The sequence below is a fragment of the Apodemus sylvaticus genome, chromosome 14, assembly GCF_947179515.1.
Source record: "Apodemus sylvaticus chromosome 14, mApoSyl1.1, whole genome shotgun sequence".
NCBI classification, from domain to species: domain Eukaryota; kingdom Metazoa; phylum Chordata; class Mammalia; order Rodentia; family Muridae; genus Apodemus; species Apodemus sylvaticus.
In genome coordinates this window covers 64,041,817-64,058,006 of record NC_067485.1, presented here as the reverse complement: position 1 = coordinate 64,058,006, position 16,190 = coordinate 64,041,817, and the positions used below count along the sequence as shown (strand labels likewise).

At 40.0% G+C, this 16,190-nt stretch overlaps 1 protein-coding gene across 2 annotated transcripts in view; it reads right to left on the bottom strand.

Moving 5' to 3' along the window:
• The window catches only part of Nebl (nebulette), a 360,004-nt gene that overhangs the window by 110,923 nt on the left and 232,891 nt on the right, over positions 1-16,190 (bottom strand). Inside the window, exons 3-5 of one of the 2 annotated variants that reach the window (XM_052156989.1) lie at positions 5,774-5,910; positions 3,527-3,614; positions 3,353-3,424 (exon numbers count right to left, since the gene is read on the bottom strand). The exons of the other annotated variant lie outside the window; for it this stretch is intronic. Of the exons in view, the coding sequence (XP_052012949.1) occupies positions 3,353-3,424; positions 3,527-3,607 (153 nt within the window). The 5' untranslated portion in view covers positions 3,608-3,614; positions 5,774-5,910. The remainder of the gene's footprint in view (positions 1-3,352; positions 3,425-3,526; positions 3,615-5,773; positions 5,911-16,190) is intronic. 2 annotated transcript variants of the gene reach the window in all.

The window sequence follows — 16,190 nt, the reverse complement described above, 5'->3', positions numbered from 1 at the left end:
GGGAAGTGGTGATTCCATCCACCCCTCGCCAGCTCACAATCATTCAAGCTGCTCTAAAAGACAACAAGCTCTCAGCAACAGGTTAGAAATAGGGAGTGAAAAAGATGCTGTTGTCCTTAAGTCTGGGACACTGCAAACAGCATTATAGGGCACACTGGGAAAGAAACTAAGTATCATCTCACTCACAGTTCTAAGCCACCCACAGCTGCACTGCTGGGCACATTTCTGATTATGATCCAAAGAAGAGCAATTGAACCGAAGGAGGGTATATAAGGTATCGGATGCAAAGGAATCCTTAATCCCCAATGCCAGGGTTAGAAATGAAGTGGAGTTCAAGATGACTGGATTTACAGCCAGGCTCAGGCTTTAGCTAGCACTCCGCTTGAACTGTGCCCCCACCAACGCATCGCAGGTGGTCTTGGACAGTCACTCACTCAACTTCCAGGTTGCACCTATGAGTTAGGACATGTGGCTCCTATACAGAGGCTTGCTGGAACATACAATATAACAGCTTGGGTGTGGTGCCCGGCTTGCACACAGCAAGGAGGATGGCCAAGAGTTGAGGGTCATGCTGAGGTCACGCCGACCTTGTCTCAATCCCCGGGAACTTGCTAGCTGAACAACACATGAGGGTCTCCACAAGCTTTAGGATGCGGGGCTCAGCTAAGTCGGCAGCCCTCACACCCGCCCGCCCCCATCTCACTCAGTAACAACTCTAAAGTCTAATTGAAACAAAATTATCCTAAAAAAAAAACCCAAGCAAACTAACTAAACAACTAACAAAACTAAACTAAACAAAAACTAACTAACTAACTAACTAACTAACTAACTAACTAACTAGCTAACAGAAAGTAGCTAGGAAACAGATGTCCCTCCAGGACAGGATAAACGATAAAATGCTACGAAAGTTTGGCATGATGCTGAAGAAGACTGGTGTCCTAGGTTAAACACAGGGCTGCAGACTAGTCCTTCCCAATAAGAAACACCATATAATACAGGTTCAGAGGGAATTCAGGTCTATTTAACCTGATGAAACATCAATTTTATACCTAATTTTAACTCTGTGACTGATGAGTTTTAAGACAACCAGCTGGCTAGGCTACTAAACCACAGAGATGAAAATTTTCAAATGTAGAGATTTTTGTTGATTTGAAGAAAAAAAGTTTCAAATATAAGGCCATTTGCTCCCCCATAAAAGTACTGATGTCACTGAAGAACAATTAACTTTTAGTTATAGTTAACTGAAGCTTTTAGGAACATACACATTTAATTTATTCAGTATTGGTTTGTTTACTTATTTATTTTGCAATTGAGAGCTAGCACATACTAGACACACATTCTGGTGCTTCACTGTAAGCTTAGCCCTAACATTTGGTATTAAAATGATGATGTAAACCCTTCCTTTAATTTTTATTTTAGAAATTAGTGTATTTTTCAGAATCTTTATTGACCCATGTAAAAATTCTGGCAGCTAAATGAGTATCTTAGCAGTACCGAATTCTACAATGAAATGAAATGTGAGCACATAGCCAGTCGAGAATTAAGGGACAATAATCGTGTTCTAAATATTTAAGTAGTACAGACATTTCACCATGAAACATAAATCTACAATAAACAGAAATTTCTCCCATGTGCTTGATTTCACCTAAAGAGAAGAGAAAGGCATGGTGCTGGCAGTCACGGAGTGATAAAAAAAAAAAGCCGTTGTGCCTCCCTGCAGGAAGGTTCGTAAGTCACCAATACGTAATCCTCTGCAAAACACTCCAATAAATCACCTGCCTAATTAGAGTTGCAGCCCAGCAATAATTACACTTCAGTAAAAACATATCAAAGCGGGAAGAGGCACCGTCTCCAGAGCTGGCTTTAAACGGTGACATTTCTGTTCCTAATGTTAGTGTATAAAAGAGTAATACGTTTTACATGGATACCCATGCTGAGGAACAACCTCGTCTCCATACTCTTGCTTCTAAAATGGAGGTGGGGAGGATAGGAGACGCCCTGACAATCGACAACACCAACATGCGGTGCTCCATACATTAACTGCCACCGGTGTCAACGTCGTTATTGTCACTGTCAATGTCTTACTATCGCAGTTTACAAAAATATTTCATGTTAAGTAACTTATGATCATAGCTAAGCAACAGCACAAATAAATGCTAATTTAAAATTGAATCATGCCACATATTATGCCAAGAATTTGGGAAGACATATGCCCATTTCTGTCTACCACAAAGGTGATCAAAAAAGATTAAAGTGTTGCAGATAGAGTGGCTTAGGATAGCTAGCGTTTATCAGTCACCACAGTGCTTTGAAGACTTACTGCAGCCTTCTTAATGTACATTTCATCTTAGAATTATAAACATTACACTTGAAGAGCTAAGCCCTCCAGCATCAATAACATTTCCAAGGTTATAGTTGGGTTGCCTTTAGCAAGCTGACCTTGGAGAACTGACCAAACAACTACCCTACAGCCTAGGACAGAAACTTGCAAATTACAAACAACTGTTGCAGTGGCTTTGACGCTCAGTTCCCTGAATTCAGGCACAAGCACTCCTCATTTCATAGAACTCTGTGTTCTTTAAGCCAGTAGTCCTCTTCCATTGTCTATGAGGATCCGGCGAGTTCTCATCCCAAGTAAGACATGTTCTTCCTTATGCATCTAGAATTCTAGTTTATATATTTATCATGTATGTGCACGTGTTTATATTAGATTACCCTAGGATTTCCTTGGAAGAGCATATAAACTAGCTTTAGTTCCTAGAAACAACATTTCCTTTCAATGATATTATCATGTGAACCGGTGTTTGTAATGTATATTCCATTAACACACGTATTCACACACACACACACACACACACACACACACACACACACACCATATATTGCAAAGAAATATTAAATGCAATTAAAGGTAAATCTTCATGATTTAGAAAAGCATTGTATTTGACAAAAACTTCAGACAGCCCTCAGAATGATAAGCACTATTCATTTAAATAAAGGTCTTCCATATTGAAAGTCATTCATTTAGATAGAGACCCTTCCAAGACAAATCATTTCACTCTGCTAATTTTAAAGTCTTAGGGGTTCTCAAACATGAGCTTGATAACACAATACCATGAAATTTAGTACAATTGCACCACCTGGAAGAGACAGGACCTGGATTAGCAATGAGAACAATTGCTCCAGAAGACATTCCCTGCCTATACGACCTTGGCTAAATCACCTAACAGGTCTGGACTTAGTTCTATGAGCTAGAAAGTGACAATGTTCTAATTGATGACCTCAGGGTTTTCTCTCCAGCCCCGTGACTCTACAACACAGCCATAAAACAAAAGTCTTTAAAGTCACTTACGTCACTAATGAGCTCGGTGCACTTTCTGGCCAGTTCCATGCTTAGGTCTTCGATAACAGGTTTCAGAAACACCTAAGTGGAAAATACAAAGAAAGGGAGAGGGTGCAGGTCGGGTTTTCTCCTTGTCTGTTAAAGGATTGAGCTCTGGGCTTAGGTGAGTTCTTTCTTGCTCACCTTGTCTTCTGGCTTTTCTTCCTCCTCCACACTTTCCTCTTCAGTTTCCTCTTTTACATCCCCGGATACAGGCACCTTCATCTTTGCCCTATTAAGATAGTAATGCTTTCAAGCTTGTGTCTTCTTGTGGACCACACCACACCCGTGAGCAACAAAGTCTCTGGGGCACTGGGAGCAGCAGGCTTGCCAGGCTCTGTCCCTGGCTCCTGTCACCACTCTTATCTCAACGGCGTGTCAGTGAACACCCAGGATCCTCAGGGTCTGCCATGTCCAGCCTCACAAGTGAAAACTCGTGAGTCAAAGCTCAATTGTACAAACTTAAAATCGACATTCTTAGGATAGTGTAAGAAGAAACCCAAGACAAAATGTTTTTAACTTGTACTAACTCAATTAATAAAAAAAACATGGTTTTAAAGGGACTTGATAATTCTAGAAATCTACTCAGCTATAGCACCTAAGATAGCACTGCCTAAAGCTGCTTATCTCAAAGATTTCTCAGCTTGGTCTAAATAAAGCCTCTTCTGGAATGCCAGTCATGGCTCTGTTTCCATATAGAGACTCTGTACCATACAAATCCATTTCATTAACTTAAATTAAATTTTTTATGAGATTTTAACGTACTTCTCACATCCCCCAAAACTACTCACTTCATATTAGCTGATTAGAGGCTAATAATTTATTACAAAAAGCCCTTTGAACCACTTCAAAGAATCTATTCTGAGTTAATTATGACTGCTAATCTCAAATTAGGGAATACTGTACCATATTAATTGTAAACATCATTAAACATGAGAAGGTGAAGTTAATATATGTTGATATATTATTTAAGACTTCAGGAAACATCGTTGCATTGGAAATAATCATCTTCTGCATTTTTGTCATTGTGTGAATTTTCACAAACTCACTGGTATCTTTTATAGTCTCACTGTATTCCACACTTGGAAAACTAAGAAATTATGTTATCATATTTGTTGTGTGTACTATCTTACTAGTTCAATAATTAAGAAAACTCTTCTAACAATAAATTCTTTATTGTCAATTTGAGCAATTCTAAGAATCTGTCATTCCTAATGTGTTAATTTAATTGTTTATATTTTAGAATAAAATTGTTTTTTTTATAAAAATATCACACATTGGTGATCAGTGTTAGAAAAAAACCCCATGGTGACTAATTAAACTAATTACATAAAATAAAGTTTTATCCAAAATAATACTTCTTCCAACATAGCCAAGTTTATTTTTGATATCGTCTTGTATTCAATCAATTTTAATAAGTTTTTATAAGATATTTTAAATTTAAAAACACCCTGAAGTAAACAAGATCTAATGTCTATATACACTGAATATCTATGGAGGTAGAATAGTGATTCTGAAGTTGTAGAGGGAGATTCATCTTACATTTCATTTATTCTTAACTATTGAATATGTATCTCTGTACATGTCCTTATCAGTTTTTAAAAGAAAAATGCCCAGCCTTACTTAACAAGTCATTAGAATTCTGAACAACCATAAAAAAACCGTACTGTTTCTCCCATTCTTTCCCAAAAGGCAAAACTGTACCACGGGGGTGGGGGGAGGGAAGAGGAAGTCTGATAAGATAAAAACAATGCACTTCAAGAAACCTAAAAAGGATTTTCTAAAGCTGTCAGGATGAGTGTCACATGCCACAGTGACACATGCAGAGACCTGTGATGACCATCAACCAAAGCCCTACTCAACTTACTAAATCTTTTCCTTCCAAAACACGAATCCTGTCTGTCTTATCTCTCCCCATCTCTTCTGCCTACCGTTGTCTCTTAATGGCATCCAGCACCCTCTGTGAAATGTGACTTAGGAAAACAATGTTACATATGACTAACTTCTACATGATTTGTTGGCTTTCTCCTGAAACAGTTCTGGATAGAGGTCAAATTAAGGTCATCACAGACACCACTTAACCAGCAAAATGCCAGAAAGGAACTGTCCCCAGAATGCTAAATTGGGAAACTTTGAGATAACAGCCACGTCGACACTCAAGTCTACTGGAATTTTTTCATTTGTTAAACTTGTCTCATAAGGAGAAGAATGTGTGATCTGTCAGTTTCCCTGGGGCCCTCTCCCTAAAACTATTTTTCTCTTCTATAGAGGGTCCTCCTTACTTCCTTCAGAAGGAAATACTTTCTATGGATGAATAATTTCTATAAACTTTTCTTGCAACCCTTCAGAAGTATATAGAAAAAAATCCTCCCAACATTGCCCAAGATGAACCTCGTAGCTTCCACTTGAGGTGACGATGCTTGTGTTGCTTTGGGTGATGTCCATCTCCATAGAGAATGACGTGCATGAGGCTTGAGCAGTATCTCCTCTCATTTCCAATCTTTCTGTGAGTTCCTAATGGTTTGTCACTATGATGCAAGAAAATAATCAGTCAAGTTTTAATGCACAAAAGTTTCAAAGATACAACCAAACACCACACATAATATGAACATGTGTTTTTTTTTTCTTTTAAGAGATCAGAATCAGAATTTTAAAGTCACACGGATCCTTAGTAAATCTTTAAAGTTTATATTTCCAGCCAGTTTAGGAGATGGGAGCAAAACAATTACAAGTTCAAGGCCAGCCCAAGCTACAGTGAGCTTCATGCCCACCTGGACCTCTTAGTGAGACAATGTCTTAAACATAAAAAGACAGCTAGGAGCATAGCTGGTTTATTACCAAGTTTGATTGCTTCTATGCAAGGCCTTCTATTGGACCCCAGTGCTAACATCCATTGCAAACCCTCACTTAGAATGCTTTCCTTCAGAGAGGACAAACAGAAGGCCAATAATGGTGGACCATTTGCTTCATTCGCAAAGCGGTATGGTAAGTACTCTGACTGAGCTTGTTTAGTACACACTGATGCTGCTATGCTTGCTCTACACCAGGTGAAGGGGATCCAGTGGTAAGTAACACATACCCTGGGAGGGGAAAAAAACCCTCAAAACTTGCTGGGTGAGCTCTTTAACGGGCTTTCTAGCAAGCCAGATACACCATTGCTTTTGATTTAATGCATCTTCTTTTCACTTGCATAAGCAGATAGTATAAAATTCATGTCAAGTTTCCTCTAAAAACTTTAAGCCCTGATTTTATCACAGTAATGCTTCTCTGTCCGTGGATCTAAATTCTGACTTGGGGAATACTATGTTTCAAAATTCACCCCCAAAGGGAGTGTCTGCACAGCTGCTGATCCCCTGGTGACCTTACACTCCTCATGTGCATTGTTGCCATTTCTATTTTGCTTCTTTCTCTGTGAAGTGACACAGAATGAGACATAGGAACATGAGAGACAATATTCCTTATGGTCAAACCATGGAATTCCCAATCTGGCTTGCCCATGCCATACCTTCTACCACAGATCCTTTCATGCTCCCTCGCCTCCAATTTGGCATAAATTAGAATGGCACTTTCATAAAAGAAATCACTGGGATTTTCATAGTCACAAGATAAAGGTGCAGTTACAAGAAAAGCGCCGGGACAAAAGGGTCTTCTTCTTTCAAAGCATGAAGAAGGACATCCTGCGGCAGGCTGACAGTAGGAAGATAGGCGCTAACTTGTCAGTAGGAAGATAGGCGCTAACTTGTGTAATTATAATTTTAAAGTCTCCTAAACTTTTAATAGTATGATGTGTACATGTAAGCACACACATTTCTATAGCAGTTGCCACATGTGTAATGACAATGAGAAGAGTCACAGCCTCTGCCCAAAGACACACATCTGCACCACCCTGGTGAGTCACACAGTGCGTCCCCATCCCGAGCATCCCCAGTGTCACAAGCAATGGGGCTCTTGTTTGTTGATGCACTTAATCTATTTAGTTCTTTCTTTTCTTCATAATAGAGTATGTTCTTCCCTTTTCTTTGGCATAGAGGCAATAGGAAATTTTCTAATAAAGTATCATGATAAATTACAGTTGAGTTCTGAGCTGAGATTGGAGATACCAGAAAATATGATGCCTCAAATGACAGATGCTTTAGATCACAGGCACTGGAGAATCAGCAGAAGCTGGAAAGGGCTCTTCTTTGAAAATCCTTTATTTACACAAAGGCTGTTTCTACCAAAAGGGAGCATAGTTGGCTTCCACCATGTTATTTCATCAACCAAGGGAGAGGAAAACAAACCCCCAAAGTCTAAACAAACTTTGTCTGAGTCTGACATCTTTCTGAGTCTATATATCCCCACCCCATCAAATCATTTACTCTTCACTAAAATTGCCTCCGTCTTGCCTCGATACTTTCTCCCCTATGAAGGGGTATATAAGCCTTTGAATATACCCTTTAACCTGAACCAGAGAGCCAGGCAGGATCAAAAAGTTTTATTACTACACAAAAAAGGGAGATATATGTATACATGTATATATGAATGTGTACAAACACACATGTATGTATGTATGTATGTATGTATGTATGTGTGCATGTATCCCTTTCCTAAAGTTTTATGTGTAATGTACCAAGTATGGTTGTGATCAATCCCTGACCCTCTTAATGATACTCTGTTATGCTTGCAGACAGGAAAATGGTGTTCTCTGAGAGACTGCAGCCAGCAGCTGACTCAAACAGATGCAGACACCAATAGCCAAATAGTGGTTGGAGCTTGGGCAATCTTATGGAAGAATAGGAGGAAGGACTGTGGGTCCCAAAGGGGATAAGAGCTCCACAGGAAGACCAACAGAATCAACTACCCCTTGGGGCTCTCAGTGTCCAGACTGAACCACCAACTAAAGAACATACACAGGCTGGACCTAGGACTCCTGGAACATTTGTAGCAGATGTGCAGTTTGGTCTTCATGTGGATCCCCCCAAAAGTGAGAAGGGGCTATCCCAAAAGCTGTTGCCTGTAGGTGGGATATGTTCGAGCTGGGCTGCCTCATCTGTCCCCAGTGGGAGAGGAAGCACCCGGCCTTGCAGAGACTTGATGTGCCAGGGTGGGGGATATCCAGGGGTGCCCCTGCTCAGAGGAGAAGGGGATAGGGAAGGGAGTTGGAGAAGGATTGGGAGGGGAACCTGGAGGGGGAGCAGTGAGGAGATGTATAGTGAATATGTAAAAAATAAAAAATTTAACAACAGAATAGTTGTGAAAGGCTTTGGCACTGACATAAAAAGTGTTGAGTATCTTATCAAATCCTTCTTTGTAACTATATTGTTCTTTGACTGTCTTTAAGCTATGTTGTAATTCTGCATGCTGAAAAAAATGGTAATAATACAAAGGATCCTCGTCCATAGAAATGCAGATTATGTCTTAGAGGACACAATTGATTATTGGCTCTGCATCCAGTTTTAAATTCATTTCAGCATTCCTTCTTCTTTATGTATCTGTGATTCCTCAAATTCACCTTTAAACCAACTACAGCATCTTACTAGTCCCCTCATTTATTAATACGTTGAAAGATTTGAAACACACTTTTTTGTGTTTTATAAGAAAAACCTTTTTAACAATACATCACTTAACAGTTATGAATCTTTTATCTTCATTTCTTTAACATTTAACAGAACAATAAAGAAAAGTGGACTCAGTGGAGAGCGAGCTCTCAGTTAGGAAGCATCCCTATGACAACGACAGCATGCGTTGCGATAACCGGCCTTGCATTTTGTTTGTTTCTCAAGTCTGACCTTGTTTAATTATTGGCAAGTGCTACATGCATGCATGTATGTACATTTACACATGCTGCAAACAGCATGTACACACTCAGGCAGAGTTAATTCATCACAGCTGCCAGTTCCTGCCTGAAAAGCATAAATGGCTCCAATAAATGCAAAGATTTAATTATTTCTCACATCTGGAAAAACTTGAACATGAAAATGGATTTATTGAAGACGTTCTCCGTTGGCTGTCAACACCCCATTCAGAGCCAGAGAGAGAGAGAACAGGCTTAATCACTGTTGGCAATTCCTTAACCCACTCAGAAACAGACGCCGTACCAGTTAATTCGTAACACGGTTTGTTTACAGGACTTCTGAGTTTTACGGAAGCACAATAAAGTAAATAGTTTCCTAGTAACTCATGTAAAAGAAACTGCTCTGAAACGTTTGGTCTGTGGGATATTGTACACCAAACCGCTGAAATAGGATGAAGTCCGCCCTTTCAAAACCAAAGGGCGGCCTCAAGGAAAGCATTTTGAGACCAGCCATTACAACAATAAGTTACATAAACACAGGAAATCTAGAGGATGCAGATGATGCGTCACTTTTGGGAGAAAGTGTGAACTAGGATGGAAGTAGGAAAGTTATGTGAGTGCAGGGTGAGGTGATTTCACAGAAGCAAGGGGAAGATCGGATTCATCCCAGCAAAGGTCAGGTAAGCAAGAATTAAGCAAAGTGGTACTGTAGAGGCAAAGGATCTGGAGAGCATTAGCGAAGACCCTCAAGCCAGAGTTGAGGAACAGGGGAGTTCAATAGCACTGTCACCTACAACAGGAGCAAAGGCAGGAAAAGAGCAGCAGTCACAGACCTCAGGGGAGAGTTCCATGAGGTCACTGTATAGAAATCACTTATCCTGACATATGTAAATGCAGATGTTGTTTGTATGTATATATGTTTGCATGCATAAAAGTTTAAGCTCGTGTGAGCCGTGGACCTTTCATAAATAATACAGTTCCTGGTCAATTAACTGAGGAAGCAGCAGCTCCTCAGAAATTGTATTCTCACTATGTGCCTGAACTTTTAACTTTTACCCCTACTTACTATCATTAGCCAAGTGAAATTACTCCCTCTGTATAGACTGTGTAAAATTCATAATGCCTGGTGGTGGTGGCGCACACTTTTGATCACAGCACTTGGGAAGCAGAGGCAGGTGGATCTCTTGAGTTCAAGGCCAGCTTAGTCTACAGAGTGAGTTCCAGGACAATAAATAAAATAATCAGTAACACAGAAGGGTAGGAGGTGGTCTAACTTAGACTGGTGGTTCTCTCTCTCTCTCTCTCTCTCTCTCTCTCTCTCTCTCTCTCTCTCTCTCTCTCTCTCTGAAATTCTATTGTTTGCCACGAGTGTTTATGTGAAAAGGTTTGTTCTCATGCCCCAGTGTCATGTGTGATGCATATGTGTGTGTTGTCTTTTGTAAGTCAAGTGCTACCTTAATCTAGTCAATGAACAAAGTTAACTAAATCTACCCTCATCTTAATTCAGACTAGCCACACTAAAGTGCTCAGAGATGACACTAGACCATGGCAGTGATATTGGGTGATATTCTGCTATTGCAGCACCATAAAACTAGACATTCTTTTGTTTTTTTGTTTTGTTTTGTTTATGTCCTGGAACCAACTCTGTAGACCAGCCTGGCCTCCAACTCAGAAATCCGCTTGCCTCTGCCTCCCAAGTGCTGGGATTAAAGGCATGCACCACCACTTCCCAGCAAGACTTCATTCTTAACCATTTTTCAGTTTGATTGCATATGCCTTAATCTAGAAAAATGCATTTAAGATTAACCTTTTAAATAATTTTGGCATTCTAAAAGGCAAGCAATAAAATACCCAATCTACTTTAACTTCCAGAACTATCTAAATCAGAGTCCTCTGTGCAGAAATGAATTTTTATCAAGTATTTAAACATTCATTATAATGAACTAAATTTTAAATGACATTTAATTAAATTCAGTGAAGGCATGATTGCATAATTTCTTATTTTTGGTGAAAATGGTATTTAAAATACCAGAAATTCAAGATATTGACTCTCTAATTCTCTACCTAAATAGAAAAAAAATTCAAATAGTGAAATACCTACCCTTCATGGTTGCTCCCACTTTTAATTCATAAGCCTAATTTTAAAATACAACTTGTTCATCAAATAATAAACAGCTAGGTAAAATTTTAAAGCCACATTGCAAAGCAAAGTCACAAGACAATATGAGACTTTGGAAGATGCTGATCTCTATTTAAAGAACAGACGTATTTCACAGAGATGAGACCTTCCTGTAAAAAATCTAAGTTTTCAAATACTTGACAGAAAAGGTTCTTGAACCATGAACGTTAGTTTCTCATGACAGACCTAACTTCTCTCAGTGGAGCCAACAAAATGAGTCAGTTGAAAACTGCCACAATCAAAAACTATATATGTACTCGAGCTCATACTGACACACATATATATGCACATATGTGTATAAACATATATGTATGTGTGTGCACTCGAGCACACATGCAATGAAAAACATCGACTTTAAAAGCAGCATCTTAGAAAATCACAGCTAGAATCAATATAGAATCCATCTAATTCTCCCAGCATTCATTTCACAGATGAGGATGCTGGAAGCTGCCATGGCAACTCACCCAAATTCTCACGATAAAAGACGCAAGCCCAGAACTTAACTGCTTCAATGTGTGCAAAACCTACTAGGTTGGACAGCAGTAAGCATTCTGCGACTTTGATTTCTTTCTCTCTATCATTTCTTTCAATTTCCAACTTCAAAGATTTGTCATTACTGACGGTTATTTTAAGGAGAGCACTCTGTGGGATGGAGACAATTTGGTCCCTGTGATCTGTGAGAACAAGACTGTGAGAATTAGAAGCAACAGCAAAGGGGGCAGCCATTATGAAGACGCTTGATCTAGAGAGAGCCTCACTGGACAAAGTTTCATGCTTAGTGACAAATATACTTCCAAACAGTAATGGACTGGTACCTGCTTAACACTCATCTCTCCTAGGGTTTGTATTTTTCCAATAAGAAAACACACTTTTAATCTTAAAGAGACATCAAGCTCATTAGCATAATGGAGGAGTAAGGACAGGATGTGCATACCAAGCTGACAACCCCACGTCACAACAAAAACCAACATCCAGCATTACACGAACCAAGAAATACCAGTCAGCCAGAGGCCGTTCTTCCAAAGTTTATGTTTTGTAGTTTGGGGGGAGGGGCTTGTTTGTTTGTTTGGTTGGTTTTTGGTTTTTGTTGGGTTTTGTTTTTGTTTTTCCTTGCAGTGCTGGGGGTCTGGTTGACTTACATATTCTAAGCACCTACTGCTACACCCAGAGCCCTTTTTAAATTTTGTTTTTAATTTTCAGACGGCCTCACACAGTCACACAGAGAAGCCTTGAACTTTCTATATGACGCTCATTGGCCTCAAACGTGTGTGTGACTCTCTCGCCTTAAACTAGGTTTGATTAGTGAGGGTTACAGGTGTGAAGGGATTACAGATGTGGACCAGGGCACCTGGCTCAGTCTGCCAGATTTGACAATGGGCATCTTAATGTATACAATTATAACCCTTCTCTGTTCTCTTTTTCTGTTGATGAAATCAATCTAAAAGGGCAGGATTTCAAAATAACTTGAACAGTGTTTTTGCTGTTGATAAACTAAGGTCAGAAAGCCTGTAACTGGTACTTTTATCAAAAAATTTAGATATATGCTAGAGTTTGCACACACAAACCAATCAAGTGGAAACTAAAGATTGGGTCCCCTGCATTTAAACAGAGTCTGCCCTTTGTATAGGGCTGCTCCCTTAAATCTTCGTTAAATGGGTTACAACACATAAAAAGTGCGCAGCGGTGTCATAGCAGTGAGTTTTATACTCTGCACTCTCCAATCAACATGAACTAATAAACGCAATGGTCAGTAAAGCTTGACAATTCCACTGCTGTGCAGAGGCTAGACGGCTAGCAGGAGCTCGCTCCAGGATAACTACATAATTTTAAAAAAAATGCTAAACAAATAATCCATTAATTTGCATATTTTTTACATGCAGTTTAGGATAAAAATGAAAAATTTTATTTAGCTGTATCAATACTTTTTAAAATGTTGCCTTCTAATTCTTATAAATATTTACAAAGACACACAAAAACCACTTTTAGGTTTTCTGTGGCAAATTATCCAAAAATTTTATGCCTCTTACAGCACAGCTGTACTCCAAGAACCTCTGTTTTGTATAGGTGTAAGGTCAGCTGGAAAGTTCTTTTCCTTGGCACACAGTGAAGTGAAATCAGTGTGGTGCTTCCTGATACTAGGCTTGGATGGGAGATGGGCACGATACTTCCATGGAACATCTTGCCTATAGAAAGAAGAGTGGCCCCTGGTTCTGGAAAGACTCAGTGAAGCAGTATTCGGCAAAACCAGAACGGGGAAGTGGGAAGGGGTGGGTGGGAGGACAGGGGAAGAGAATGGGGGTTACGGGACTTTCAGGGAGTGGGGGGCTAGAAAAGGGGAAATCATTTGAAATGTAAATAAATTATATCGAATAAAAAATTTAAAAAAAAAAGAAAGATAACAACTACCTGGGGGTTGAAACACTTGATACATTACTTTATCATTTAAAATCATTGTGCATGTTATTTTCTGCAAAAGTCCTTAGGCTGATCATATTCTCCTGTGAAAATGGCATCCACAGTCAGAGAAAGCACAAGAATGCATCTGAACAGAGGACAGAGCTGAATTGTGCTACCCCAGAGAGTTCTCAGGTGGGTGCATTTGCCGGTTTGGGCAGGGTTGGCTTAGTCTGGGAGACTGACAGTCTCACTGGGTAGCCCACGCTGGCTCATTCATGTTGGGTGGCTTGTCCTGCTTCAGCCTCTGGAGTCCCCGCTGAGGTTTCAGAAGGGCACGAACCCACTCAGGAAGCTGGGACTTTAAAAAAAAATAATGATTTGTATTTTTTAACAAATCTCATCGGATGTTTTAAAAAGATTGTCTGACCAGAAAGCTGCAGATGCCACAGCCCTGTAAGCCCGAGTTCAGCAAGCAGAGTCAGGAGTGCCAGACGGTTTGAGAAGACAGTTTGAAACCAGCCTGCGATACATCAAACTGTCTCAAAACTTAATTTTATAAGATGAGCTGATGAACAATTAATGTGGATAACTCCAGAATACAAAAGTTTCTATAAAATGATAAGTATGTTACAAAATTTAATTGTCTGGGATAGAGTGCAAAGAACTTTATAATTTTTCTGAAGGCATACTAGTTCTTTTAAGTAGTTCTGTATGCATTTCTTGACACACTCAGCTAATTTAGCATTTCTCACTTTTCCAGAACATGATAATAGTGAATGTCTTGTTAAAGTAAAATATTTTAGCTTAAATATTTATAGGTTTATAAAAACTGAATGTTTTAAATATCACCCAAAATAGGTCTTTTACAATTTTTGTGGGGTTTGTTTGTTTGTTTGTTTGTTGTTTGTGGTGCTTGTATTCTAGAAAAAGAAGAGGCATAGTTGTGTTTGGGAAACATGATTTGTCATTCCAGATTCCTGTCACCTCCAGGACACTGGGTGGGGTCCCCACTGCAGCTAAGTATGCATCTTAGTCAATAGCCTCTCACAAGGACTCTGACCCTGCCTAGCAGGGCCAGGCCTCAGCTTCTTTCCAGGACCCCCTCAAATTCTGGGGCCTCCACAAAAGCAGAAGCACCATCACCAACGTCCTCTTAATCTCTTAGAATTCAGGGGCTTTTTCAACCCAAATCCCAAACACGTTCACAATCCCGTGAAAGACAACACAGTCCTGTCAAATTCGTCACAGCAATGCTCCACTCTAGGTACCAATGTCTGTTGTAGATAGGTCTCTCTTTGCTGTGATGACAACTTATGATCAGAAGCATCTTGGGAAGGAACAGGGTCATTTGCCTTAGAGCTCTCACATTCCGTCACTGAGGCAAGTCAGAGCACTAAACTCAAGGCAGGACCTAGAGGCAGGAGCTGGAGAAGAGACCAGGAGGGAACACAGCTTACTGGCTTGACATTTCACACATGTTAAACTACTCATAAATCCTAGGACATGCATGCCACCAGGAATGAAGTCCAAAAGGAGCCTCTAGCCAGGATGCCCTATATGATTATATATCACCTCACTCTGCAGACCCATGGTATGTATTCAACACTGTGACTCAGACAGCTGAAATGTATTTTTATCAATTTACTTATTTACTTACTTACTTTACATCCCAACCAGCTTTCCTTCACTCCTCTCCTCCCGGCCCCCACCCCCTACCCTTCCCATGATTCTCAGAAAAGAGGCTGCGATGCCTCATGGATATCAACCAGCCATGGCACATCAAGTCCCAGTAGGATAAGTGCATCATCTCCCATTGCGGCTAGACAAGGAAAGCCAGTTAGGTGAAAGGGATCCAGAGGCAGACCAGAGTCAGACGGTCACTGCTTCCCCTGACAGAGGTCCTACATGAAGGCCAGGCTGCACTGCTGTTTAACACATGTGCAGAGGGCCTGAAACGCATTTGCAAAGACTCCCTTCGCATTGTGACTGTAAATCAAATTCTAAGGTTTGTACATAGCCAAGGCTGTTCATACCTGTAACCCTTAGTGCTGGAAAAGCACAGGCAAAAGGAGTCTGAGAATCAGACTACCTGGGCTGATTAGTGAGGCTTGGTCTCAAAACATCAACAAAACCGAGAGAGAGAGAGAGAGAGAGAGAGAGAGAGAGAGAGAGAGAGAGAGAGAGAGAGAGAGACAAGAAAATTCCACATGCAGTTCAACCGCTTATAAAGTACAACACTTATAAAGCCTGTTTCTAGAACTACGTGTTCTGGATTTAAAACCTCACACATCTGCAATCCCAACACATAGGAAGAAGGAAGAAGACAGAAAGAAGTTCGGTGTCATCCTCATCTACCTAGTGAGTTTGAGAAACTGCCCCAAAACAGAAGAAAAGAAAAGAAAGCAAACAAAAAATCCACACATTTTGAAAGAGCCCAGCTGTTGGAGAAAGACAACTAT